We start from the raw sequence: 13,717 nt of genomic DNA, 5'->3' as shown, positions 1-13,717 counted from the left end.
TACATAAATAATTTAGATTTTTTTTATTTTTTACTTTTACTTTTAATAGAAACTTCGCTTAAATCTATCGGTCATTGAAACACGCATGTTTAAACTACCGAGGACACTGCATTTGATAGAATAATTATTCCTAAAGGCTGTATGAGAGCCCAACCCCACAGATTCATTATATTTTGCAACACAACCGGTTTGACACTGAAACATTTTTTTTATTTTTAAATTTATAAGTTCATTCAGAATATTTTTTAAAACATTTTTTTTTGCTTAACCTAAATGTCAATTTTGGGGTGGTAAATAACTGCCATAAGAACATTTAGAATCAAGGTTTAATCTGTGAGACCACAAAACTACCATGTCGTGACACATAACAATCACATTTTAATATTTTTATTTTATTGAATACTCCAGGCCAGTTTCTAGTTTTTTTAATTTACCTGACTCGGATAGTAAGCCTGTATCCAGACAGGAATTCATCTATATTTCATTAATTTATTATCGCATTCATTTTATTTTGTGTTTATTTCATCGACCTAGGAAGAAAATTAAAGTATTTTTATAAGATCCAAATTTGTATGCAAGATTTTAAAACAATTTAAGAATAAACAAATAAATATTTTTTATGTTTTACCGTGGCCTTATTTCTTTTTTGCGTTTAAAGAACCACGCCATAAATATTTTAATGAAAAAAATTATAGTTTAACTTTTAGTATGTCTTTTAATTTTGTGGACATCTATCTTGTACTGTGGTAGCCCATATTTTTGATATGTTTTTGTCAAATATAAAAACATTTTAATAAACAAAACTTTTTTATTCAGTTTAAATTAATTGTTTCCAAGTAACATGATTTACGGAGGCAAAATGAAATTCACAGTAGGATTGAATTAATTTTAATGCATGTTCAAGGAACAAAAACGTGAAATAAACGAGGGGATTTATGATAACTAAACGCTGCTGTGCAAGAAAATTATAATGGCATTTTTAATTCATAACAAACGGGAGTCGAAAGAGCATCAAGCGCGAGTAATTTCCATGCGACACAATTTACAACTCATGTGCCAATAAAATATTTGCAGTATTATTTTTACTGTATGTAGCAAATCAATTATCTCTGTTGCAAATAAAATCGACATTATTCAATAAATTTCATTGCATTTTCAAAATAATACAATGTTTGTATGTACTGTCACAAAGTATTATTATTGCATCACTTTATTATTTATGGTGACGGTAAACGTGAACAACTATGATTGATTATAAAAATAAAAGCTTTGTTGTTAGTGTTTCATGTTTTTTATTCTTAAAAGAACACAACTATAGTTTCAGGAGATCACTCCTATCGATGAGTGATACAAAAGTTTTGTATCACCTGTCGATGAGAGGAGTGCTCTTCCGAAAACTATAATTATTGTGTTCTTTTAACTCTTTATAGGACACATATTTTGTGTTAATTTACGTCTTGCAAACCTAATAAAATATATTGTTTTTTATGATAATTCATTATTATTGTATAACATTTTAAAAAGCTGAGTGGATGACTTATCTACCAGTGTACATTATTACGATACTCTTGTGACATGAGACTTATTATTAATATGAAATATATACTGTAAAACTTTTGTTATTCGGATTAATGAGTACCAGATTTTTTGATTTTGTAATTAATATAGCAAATAGGAATCATTGAAAACTTACTTAAACATGTCCAGCAAGGTTAATTGCACAATTAAATTAAAAACTTCTCAACATGTATCTTTTTTGGGTGATCCTGTGTAAGTTGGATTCATTCCTACGTTTCGAATACCAAAGAAAACACAATTTACCCTGAAGATGGCTCCTGCAATGGTAGCCGAAACATCGGAACGAATACAACTTACTCGGGATAACCCAAAAAAGATACATATTGATAACAGTGACTGTGAAAACCTACGCACTTATTAAAAACGTATCCTTTGATAGCAAACTGGGATATTCGGCAATCCAGATGACTAGAGTTCGGATAAATGAAGTTCTACTGGACCTAGATTCTGATGGTATATTTGTTCTAGGTGTCCTATAAAGGGTTGAGAATAAAAAACGTGTAACACTAATAACAAAGTTTTTTTTTTTTTTTAATTCATCATAAAGTGTTACAAAGTGAAGGCAGATTCAATAAATAATGTTAACTATGATTGATTTTATTAACAAAAAGATTTTTGATTCATACATATTCCTTTTGCGCGTTGTAAATTCTTTATTTTTATACCAGTAAAATTAAATATTTATAGTTTACTTAAGTTATACAAAATAATTTTGCAATACACTGTAGGTTGATTTGACAACAAGTAAAAGAAAAGAAGGTATTTGAGTCATACAGTACAGATCATAACAAAATTACATTTTGTCCAAATAGATTAACACAAATGTTATTTTAAATACACACAATAAATATTTTAAAGAGCTGTAAAGAAAAAACAATGAGGAATTTCAGTATTTAAAAAAATAAAAATAAGTACTATTTTCAAAACATTGATTTCTGTTTTTTGTTAGTGCTTACTTATAAATAAACCCACAGTGACATTAAAAACTATAATATTTATGATAGACAACAATGTATGAGAGCCTAAGATGAAGTTATCATATCCGATAAAAGTAAGTATTATAGTAATTTTACCTAAGAAAAGTAACAAATATCTTATTTTAAGATTTATTCACCGTAAAACATGTAACAGTTACATAGAAAACAAAAGTGGCCACTCTTATTTAAAAACTAGTAAACTGCCAAAATAGCTAATATTAAATGTCTTAAAAATGGTGATGTTTGGTAGAAAATAGGATAATTTGAGACCATGGAATTTGTTATAATAGCTTAGCACTAAAATAAATCAATAAATAACATTTTATTTTATCTAAAGGTTATAATATATACTATTACAAAGTCAGATAAAAATGTATTTTTTATGAATAATATTATTAGAAAGCTGTTTGAAATGGAAATTAATTTGAAAAATAACATTTCGAGTACATAAAACTATGCGCCTGTTAGTTTTCTAAAAAAATAGCATTTATATTTGGGGTATAAATTGCAAATATGAAGAAATTGTTGAAAAAACCTTGAGAGACTATTAAGTTTAAAACATTGTATTTAATACATCCTGAAATATGGCAGAAATATAGACATTTATTCCTATATCAAAGCCTCACATTTTTTCATTCTAAAATTATGTACCTTATATTAGATATTCTTAGAATTAAACGCCATCTATAGGAACTCCAGAAAATAATCTAAACCAATTGTAATATTTAAGCCGATAAAACTTTTTAGTGAAATGAAAAAAAATTACAAAATCTTATGAATGAACTATCTTTGAAAAACATATAATTTTTAAAAATGTAATCACAGACTCTTGAATGGATTCAAAAAATAAAATAGAATAATTATTTTTAAAGAATTACATAAAAGTTTTAGCAATGATAAGGACATTAAATAAATATAATCATACCTTAGCAATAAATTTATTTTTAACATTTACTAAAAACAATATTTCAAACTAACCTTATTTCATACATTTTAGTTCACTTTGAAAAAAATAAAGGACTTACGTAACAGAAAAAAAAAAAAAAAACTGATTTTCTAAACATTAAGTACTATCGGTCATTTACAGTGAGATGTTATATTTTTGGCGTGAAATAAATACAATTTTAAGTACTACATAATTTTAAGTCATATTAGTAACATTTAGCTAAATATGTTCTAAGAGTATATTTTTGTAAGTAAAAATATATTAGGATTTCTGTGAGTTCTAAATAAAAATAAGTTAACATAGTACAAATTACTTTATTTACAAAGAAAATAAATAAATTAACGATACAGAAATTCCCTGACAACCATTACTTGATATATGGGAATTTAGTGGCGAGCTACCAAATAGAGGTTTCGAACAACTCCAAAAGTTGAGAAGTAAAAACAGTTATCAAAAAGTATTGAAGGAAACATAGTTTATAATAAATAATATTTCAGTGAAGAGGTTGTTTTAGAAACTCATACATTTAGAGTTGTTGTAAGCGATATTTTGTGTTATTTTAACTGACAATCGAGACATATGTTTATACAACCTTGGCTTCTGATTCAAATTTCATATAAAGCACCAATTATTTTTTGCCTGTAAAATCGGAATATGTTTCAGTTGTAGACTGATAAACACAATATGAGAAGTCAATGTATAAAATTGCAAATATTGGTCTAAAATACAATTTTTGTAAAAAAATATTTACATGGTTTCAAAAAATGTAGACACAGATTTACTATAGTTGTAAACTTGTATGGTAATAATTAATTAGTCACATTATTGGCTAATGATTTAAGCTTTTATCAAAATAAATGATTTATCGTAAGATTCGGCCAAGGATGGCCATGGGTAAGTTAACTGTTTGGTCATCAATAATAACAATATCAAAGTTTTCCATATACTGTGGTAGGTTTCCTTCAGAGTTATGGTACAAGAATCCTATTTTTATTATAGCTTCACTGTGATCCATGCCATCAGCCATCCTGGCATCACCGATTGAATCTCCGAGAAGAATAATATTTTTTCGATTTTTTATAAGATCATAGTATTCAGTGCCTTTTATGGCGGTTTCGTTCTTGTTGAAAACATGAATTATTTCACCTTTTAAACCTTTTATGTTCCCATCATTATCTATGTTCAAAAAATTTGATATAACCTGAAAAACAGGTAATAGTTATGAAAAACAAAATAATATGTACAGATTACCTATGAAATATGATAAAAAATTTAATATTATTCTGAAAAACAAGCAACATTTATTTTTTTAATACATATATGTGTGTTTTCATCTTATGTTAAGGGGTATGTAATGAACACTTAAATCTGTGATAAGATATGCTTAAATCAATTTTTTTATTAAGCTAGTATTTGTATTATACCTAAAAATTCTTGACAAACACTCCAACTGACATGGTGAACCTTTAAGAGAAGGAAATGTGGAAGCTTTTTAGAGTTCACATTGTCAGTTTGGGGGAGGCTATTTATAGATTTTTCCAAACTTAGTTCAAAAGCTGTATTACTTCACAACGGCAATCGTCTTCTTTCTCTTCCCTTTGGTCATGCAGTTCACATGTAGGAGACTTATGCAAACATGACAGCTCTCCTCGATTTAATAAAATGCATATTATATATAGCATTGAAACACAAGCGGAAAATCTGTAGCGATAAAAGCCATCGCTGTATTCTTAGGAATGCGACTGGGGTACACTAAAAACTTAAAATTTTTATGTACATACATATGTGGGACCGTAGGGATAGGAAATCACATTATATTCAAGCAAACTGTCCTGCAAGAAATATTAACTCTTGCGAGAAAAATGTAATTGCCAAGCCTCACGTGCACCCAAAAGAAGTTATTTTTTCCCCCCTTAGCAAAGCTGGGTTTAATGAAAAATTTTGTCAAAGGTATGAACCAAGGTCGGGCCTTTAAGTACTTAAGAGACAAATTTCCTATATTAAGTGGGGCAAGAGTAAGGGAAAGTATTTTTGATGGGCAACAAATTTGACAACAGAGAATCCTGCTTTTGATAGAGTTTTGGCGGGGAAAACTATGGAATCTTTGGAAGTCTAAAAAGGAGATTTTTAGGCAACAAAAGATATGATAACTATACGTAGTTGGTGACAGTATTTCTGCAAAAATTCCATTAACTCGGATGCAACATGTCCCTTTTAATCAATTTTCCTGTCTCCTAGAGCTGTCAGTGATGATTACGGAAAAAGATTCCATTTGGATATTTCTGTAATACAAAGACATCAGGGCCATTGGAATGAAGCAATGCTTGCAGATTACTGCTGTAATGATGCTCCAGAACTCACAAAGTATTGCTAAATTTTGTTTGGGTAAATCAATTAAATCTATTATTTATTTTACTAATAAAATATATGTGTAATAGAATCAATTAATTTTATTTTATCTATTTAAAATTAAATTAAATGATTCTATTTCACAATATCGTCGGGTTTCTGGCACAAGTTGGTAACTAACATTTTACTAGTTGTGAGACATTGCACTTTTAAAGTTTAAAGCTCATCCCAAATCAACAATTCAAGTAAAACCGCAAGTTGAACATTTAAAAAAAAATGTATTTGTAAAATCTGAAATATATTTTTTTTGCTTTTTAAACAAAGATTATTTGACGCCATTTATGAAGATATCTCATTTATTGAAGATTTGTAGTTAACAACATGTACCAGGAACCTGACGATATAATATTTATATTTACTATGTATTTTCTCAAACTTAATGTATTGGGTAGGCAGGAAGAAAATGCCTAAGGGAAATATAATATCCGACCTTATGTGTATAAAAAATTACACAAAAATTTAAATAAATAAATAAAAATAAATATGGAAATGGATTTGATTTCGTGGACGATACCAAAATGCAAACATATCAGAAATGATTTTCTATGGGAACTCATAAAACAAGTTTAATGAACGTTTTCAAGGCAAGAACGGATAAACAAAATAAGATTACACAAACCAGCTTGATAAAATAAGGTCAGCTGACTAATATCATAACTGCATAAACATGACAAATATTTATGTTTATGCAACTGTTTGCAAAAATATCAAGTACGTTTGGCGAAACTAATTACCATTTCTACCGAAAAAAATATTATTGAATGTTACCTTGACATTAGAAGACAAATTGTTTGAATTTTTTAAAACAGCCATAACTGCATCTCCCAAACCAGCAGAAAATACCAGAACTGGTATTTTAGCATTTTCCAAGCTTACGAACATTTCATTTACACCGTCTCTGAAAACAATAAGTTTGAAATACAAATGTGTCAAAATCATTCCTTTATTAACTGATGCGCAGGGCATTACGACGGTAGACTAATTATGGTGTGCCTCGATCATTTTTATATACAAGATTATGCTTCAGGTACCGGTTCAGGGACTATGCAATATGCAGTGAATAAAAAACCTATTTTAAATTAACGTATTTCATTAAATCAACGTATTTCATGTCATCCTTACTGGGAATCAAACCCAGGAGTTCAAGAATGGTAGGCGAATGTGCCGACCACTACACTATGAGGTGGATTTATCTCCACTCGATTTTATTTTGCAGGATTTATGCTGAGAGTACCTATCGAATTGAAAACACTCATCCAGGGTTCTGGTTTTATTTCACACACAGAACTGTATTCTTCATCCTCCTGGGCATGGAAAAATATAGAAATAAAACCACTCCATAAAGAGCCTTTACCCTTAACCATTGACGTACGAATGTAGTGCGTTTATACCTTCGTTTTGCGCAGTAATCTGTCTTTGTCTGTAGTTTCTTAGTTGCCAGTGACACGGGCATAGCCTAGGAGAGTGGATGCGTGCAGCTCATCTAAACAGGTTAGTTCGACCACTTGACGTATGTGGTTTGTATGGTCAGTTTTACAGATATTAAAAAATTTGTTTGTGGGTAAAATAAATCATAAGCGTAATAGAAATATTACAATTACTTTTCCTCGACTTAAGTATTTCAAGAACTGAAAAAAAACAGCTATCCCACCCGAATTCCTTGACGAAAACCGCCAAGTTCATTAAACTACGTAAAGTCTTACGAAAGAACTTACGCTGCTGTCTTACATTCCTAAAAAGAAGAAAACTGTCATATACTTGAGGTATATGATGAAGAGAGCGCTGACCTTTCTAAAGGGATCCCTAAAATAATATTATTCTACAACTCATTAAAAAAAGGTGTGGATTCCTTGGGCGAAGTCAAATACAGATGTTCAAGAAGGTCCAGACAGTGGCTGCTGGTCATGTTTTTACAGGATTTTGGATGATGCTGTATCCAATTATTTTATGATGTCAAATTATAACTCTTCAGATCATTTCACATTTATGAAGAACTTTTTAATTTTTTAGCAATGCCGCATTTTGAGCGAAGATATGCAATACCACAACTTCAAACTCAAAAATCTTATGGGCATATCTCAGGGGAGGATAAAGCAACTGAATTGGATCATCAAAGACCTGAAATTTAAAAAATTGAAACCTTGAAAAGGTGTTACATATGTTTCTAGCAGAAACGACATAGAACCCATTACGAGTGTCAAGCATGTGGTCGGCCAGTCTGCTTACAGTGCTCAAAAGCGACCAGTAATGTGCTGTTAAAAAGTGCTTGGATTAGTGATTTGCAGAAAAGCGGATTAACATTTAATGAAAATTGCTACTACATAATAAAATAACAAAAAAGTTAATAGTTTTTTTAGTTGTTTTTTTTATTTTATTGTTAGTGTTTATTTCGTAACATCTAAGTTTATTGATAAATGGATATTTATCTTTGAATATGATTATTGTTTTATTTACCTTTTTGCATTATATTTCAATATATTGAAAATAATAAACACAACAATTATATTTAATAAATGTCCCAGAGGTCTCGAAAAAAACATACTTATGTCATTTGTACGTCAATGGTAGTGTTAAGGGTAAATTGTGACAAAACAAACCTTGTATGTAAAAAAATAAAAATAAATGTGAAACTATGAACTCACCGAAGATTCTGGGCTACATATTTTGAAATCGTATCGATCTCTTCCGCCGGAAAATGAAATCCTCTGAAATAAACATATTTTTAAATCACTACAACCCAAATTATTATCTATGAAATTATCATCATCATTGCCTTATCCACATCTTATGATGCATAGGGGACTGCGTTGAAAGTAAGCCCATATTATGAAGTTTTTCATAAATAAAAAAAAATATGCTCAGTAGGGAATTGAAAAAGCCAATAAAAGAAGAAGAAGAATTGAAGACATGAGTGGATAATGTGACAAAAACAAATGGCAAAGATATCTGGGGTTAAAATTTTGATAATACAACACCTTCATTCGCTCTCAAAATTGGTTTTCTGCTATCTTTTGATGGTGTAGTTGGTTTTATATGAAAGGGTTATACATGAAATCTTCATCTATGTATAAATTAAAAGTACATTTTTGTAAATTTGCAACATAACACCTTCATCCACTCACGTCTTCAATTATGATAATAATATAGGAATTATGGAAGAAAACGTATTTATGAATTAAAGCCAGTTCTTAATATATAGGCCATCGCCGGCTGCTATTCCAAATTTTTTTTTTTTTTTTTAAATAAATATTTGCGTTCTTATGATTTACCCAAATATTTAATTTTGAGGGCCATTTTCAACGAGTTGTAAATAACTCACTATTAGAAAATGGAATCAAGTTGGGGTAAAGTGGGATTCGAACCACAGACCTTTGGTCCGTGAGTCCGAGACGCTAGCCACAGGACCACAACCCAATCTCAAATGAATACGTGCGTGGGCAGTGAGCAAAAAGGGTTAACGCATATAGTAAGAAAATTTTAACAAATGGAGAGTTTTTAATTTGTGTTTTAAACATTAACATCAATTCTTAGTACGAGGATAGGCGGTGCCAGAAAAATTTGATAATGTCTGCTGCTCTTCCTCTCCAGTTCCTCACTTCTAACATTGTCATATCCGCACTAATGCAGTCCATTCATCGTATATTGGGTCTTCCTGGTCTTCGTCGTCCATTCTAATTATATGGCCAGCCCACCTCAAGCGCCCCGCCCCACCTTGATGGAGTTGATTACATCGGGAGCTCCGTAGATTTCATATAGCTCCCTATTGTAGCAAAGACATCAATGATTTTTTCTTTCACAGGGCCACAGACAAATCTGAGGATTCTTCTTTCGAAAGCTGCAATGGATTCCTCAATATTCTTTGTCATAACCCAGGATTCCGAGGCATATGTCAGAATTGGTTTGATCAGATTTTTGTGTATTATGTTAGTATTATTTCACAGATGCCTGCCAATATTGTGCGAAAAAGACAACTGCAATCAACAAAATCGAGGTTTCGCTGTCCCGTTTTCTTTTTTTTTGAGAAAGAGAATCAGAATAAAATTTTCTGTGTCCATACCTTTTTTAGGATAGTTCTAATTCGCATAAGAAACAGTTTATCAAAAAGGCAAAATGATAAGACACGATAATGGTAAATATCCATAGTATCTTAAAAAAATCATTGCTCTAGTGCCATAATCCAGGGAGAAAATATAGGAATACGTTTGAATGAAGAAAAGTCAGACCGCGTTTCCTTTTAGACAAAATACGAAGTAAGCAAATTCCCCGAATCAGCAGATAAGAGTTAATACAAAACGATACTGCAAGAAATTACTTTATTTGTGTAGTCATGCGACAACACCAGGGCCCCGATTACAATGGGAAGTTAACAGAGTTATCTTCGACTGTCTTTAAAGAAAAACCAATTATTGTGCACGAAAATGAGTATATTTGCATGAACATTTCAAGTATCTTCATCGGTAACCTATAATTGAACATGTTTAGAAGAAAACAATGTATGCATATTCTACTTTTCATACAGAAAACTTCATTTTACTTTGTAGATAAAATTGAAGATAAACAATAACTTCCCCTTGTAATCAGAGCCCAGGGCCTTTAATTGAAAGAATAATATAATAGATTATTGAACCTAAAATTTACAGCACAAGTTTACAAATTAGTTTATTTCCTTTAGAATTAATTACATATTTTAGTGTAATAAATATTTTATGTTATTTGTTATAATTATATACTTTTAAACTATATATTGTATCCCTCTAGATAAATTAAAGAAATGCATTGCCATTGTTTTTGGCCAGGAGTCATCTGTAGATACAGGCCTACTTAATTTTTATAAATTAAAAAGCATACTTACTTAAGGATATCGTTTGCTATACGATACCACTCAATCATGTGTGATGTCTTTTCTTCAATAGAGAGTGTTGGATCATTTTCTATTGGTTTATAAATGTCACATAATTCTTTGTCTTTTGTTTTGTAGATTTCAGGTACTGATGGACATTCACTAAACATACCTAGAAATTTAGGTAATATATACATATTTTTTAGTTATCATTGCTCATCGGCATTGTTTGGACTTCCCCCATATTTAATCACAGGCATTAAAAAAAATATAACACTTTTAAATATTCATACATTTCAATAGATGAGTAAATTTTTATCAGCGTTCATTGCAATATTTTATAATTTGTAACAGTCAAATTAAATATGAAATACTTTTTGATAGACACAAATGTATAATCTTACCAAAACTGCTCAAAAGCTTATTCCCGTTTTCAACTCTTTGTTTTGTCAAAGTACAATCAAAATCTGCAATAACTTGCAAATTGTCTTTTCCATCTTTTACAAGTTTGTTTATTTTTTGCTCGAGCTCTATTCTGTTATTTATTTTGACAAAATCAGCTTGCAATTCTAATATATCACTGATGTTCACATACATCTTATATATTGTTTAAACTATGTGCTTGATTTAAATTATAAATCCTAAAAAGACAATGAAGATCGTAAACACAAGCAGTTAACCAAAAATATACACAATAATAATTATTATAGTTGATGACAGCTGTCGAGCTAATGACAAAAAAATTTAATTTGACAGTGTGTTCAGTGACAGTGTTGTGGATGCTGTATTAAACAATATAGCGCGGGCAAATGAAGTATTACTTAATCTGAAACCTTGTATTTTAGCTAACAAAAACGCAACTAGAAGACTTCCCTGGGATTCAGATTTTCACCTCCACAAATACACTTTCGAGATTCAAAAATAAATGTTTTTATTTTATTAATGTTGCCATCAAATACCGGCAGACGTCAGTTCGTCGATAGCCATAGTAAAACATGGTAGGTAGGTAACCAAGGTATGGTAGCAAAAATAATGAACTCTTTTCACTAATTTTGCCACAAATTTGCATTCCGTGCACATATAATTTTTTACATGTGATTTTGATCAAAAGATCGTGCAGTCAATAAATATACACGCTTTTCACGAGGGATAGTATATTGTATTCCTCAATACCTCCATTCACCACCGACGCGACGTATATATCTAATAGGTATTACTTTGTCCCATTTTTTTGTAAATACAATTATGTTGAAAGAGGGCAAATGGCTTATTGTTGAAAAGAAATAATAAGGAAAAGATATATGCAGCTGTGGAAGCACAATTGGAATGCAAGCAATAAAGTGGTGCTATTTTTAATTTAGTCTACCCCTATAGCGTGGGTTAATTTTGTAAATTTTTATTTATTGTGTGCGACTAAAGTTCGCTTTATAAATGGCCACACTGAAGATTAAACGTCAAACAAATACAAATACATGGAAGCAACCATGTTGATTTTCATTTAGAACATTATGGTCACTTAAAACACTTAATCGGTTGAATTGGCCAAACCATTTTGGTTTTTTTTCTGTTTTTTTAATTAATTTATACATCAATTGACTTTTAATCATCAATGTAGTCATATATGGAGCAAAGCGTTGTCGCAAACAAAAAATAACAATCTCAAAATTAATCACTCTCTAGGGGGTAGAGAAGATTCAGAATACCACCCCAGCAGATATTTTTGTCAATCAAATCAGCTTTTATTATTTTCTTCTTAATAAATTAAGTCAATTTTATAAAACTGTTTTTATAGCACTAAACCTTATGTATTGTGTAAAATAGTCATTTAAACCAGCAATGACAAGTCATAAGCCCGGTAAATGCATAAAAAAGGTTTTTTTTCTCTCTGTTGCACTAAATTTCAATTTTAAGTAAATTATGCTGTAAATATAAATTAAGTACGTAATGATGATCCTCTACACCAATCATACTCAACATCAACTTGCAGCCTGCAAGCAGAGATAATGTAGAACTATTACTAGTTCCTGCAAGCCGCATGCGGCCCGCTAAGCTTTTCTCTGAGGCTCGAAACATTTTATCAACAATTAAAGAAGTCCCTACAAAATATAACACTGCACAAAAATATTCCTTCGTGCTGCTCACGTTGTTCGCATCAACGTATTTTTGTTTGCCTTCCTATTTCAAAATAAAGTATGCGGAAAACGTATACTTACCGATTCTCACCTTGATTACGTATTGTGGGTAGCACGAAGCAATTGTAAACCCAATTTGTGTAAAATAGTAAAAAAATATATCTCAGTATTAAATATCACACTATTTTTTTAAAAATAAACGCTTGTATACACGTTAGTTTAGAGTTTTATTTTTTTCTTTATTTTATTTTGAGGTACAGCATACAGACATGACAATACAAATCATATTGGCAAATACGCTGTTGTTAATGTTTCGGTATGTGTGATAAACGATAAATATTGTTATTTTTATATTTTGTTTTAAAAAATATTTGATGATTTATCAAATAATCTTGAGTCAAACAGGTTTAAGCAGTACTGATTTTCCCTAAATTAATTTTGCTTCCTAATATCAATGTAAAAAAATATTTGTTATTCTGTTGCGACCACTACTTGTACTATATAATCTGTGGTTGCGACCCGCGTAACTTAGCAAGCATAAATGCACGTGGTCCAAAGAAAAAAAAAATATTTAGTATAACTGCTCCAAATCTTCATCATCATTGATTCCTTTTCCGCACCTAATGGTGCACAGGGCACTGTATTGGTACACCAATCGAAGCGTATCTTGATCATTTTTGTTATATGAAGGTAAAATGATCAGTCCTACAAAAAACACCTTTTAAATAAATATTTCACACCTCTTGCATGGTAGGCAAACGCGTTGACTATTACACCACGAGGATGACGAAAACATCTTTATCTGTGATAAATAACTACATTTATGTGCGATGAT

At 30.3% G+C, this 13,717-nt stretch overlaps 1 protein-coding gene and 1 long non-coding RNA gene across 5 annotated transcripts; one reads left to right on the top strand and one right to left on the bottom strand.

The window, feature by feature from the left end:
• Positions 1-872: 872 nt before the first annotated feature.
• Positions 873-11,703, bottom strand: LOC148282465 (7-methylguanosine phosphate-specific 5'-nucleotidase-like). 3 transcript variants are annotated; one of them, XM_088225031.1, is made up of 6 exons: positions 11,584-11,703; positions 11,155-11,391; positions 10,763-10,922; positions 8,553-8,615; positions 6,679-6,808; positions 873-4,702 (listed from the first exon to the last, which is right to left on the bottom strand). In XM_088225031.1, the coding sequence occupies exons 2-6, from the start codon at positions 11,345-11,347 to the stop codon at positions 4,364-4,366; spliced, it is 885 nt and encodes a 294-aa protein (XP_088081157.1). In that variant the 5' UTR covers positions 11,348-11,391; positions 11,584-11,703; the 3' UTR covers positions 873-4,363. The 3 variants fall into 3 exon arrangements, with proteins under 3 accessions (XP_088081157.1, XP_088081159.1, XP_088081158.1); XM_088225033.1 differs by having other exon boundaries at positions 11,155-11,393; positions 11,626-11,675; XM_088225032.1 differs by having other exon boundaries at positions 11,572-11,667.
• Positions 5,646-10,502, top strand: LOC148282466 (uncharacterized). Of its 2 annotated transcripts, XR_015822092.1 has the most exons (3): positions 5,646-5,886; positions 7,127-7,401; positions 7,921-10,502. It is a non-coding gene; the product is annotated as an uncharacterized LOC148282466 (long non-coding RNA). The 2 variants fall into 2 exon arrangements; XR_015822091.1 differs by having other exon boundaries at positions 7,127-10,502.
• Positions 11,704-13,717: the final 2,014 nt, after the last annotated feature.

This window comes from Micrasema longulum, unplaced genomic scaffold (assembly GCF_059751315.1).
Source record: "Micrasema longulum isolate JH-2025_06_02 unplaced genomic scaffold, ASM5975131v1 h1tg000324l, whole genome shotgun sequence".
Taxonomy (NCBI): Eukaryota; Metazoa; Arthropoda; class Insecta; order Trichoptera; family Brachycentridae; genus Micrasema; species Micrasema longulum.
Note: the sequence above shows the minus strand (reverse complement) of the source record. Positions and strands in the feature narration are given on the sequence as shown.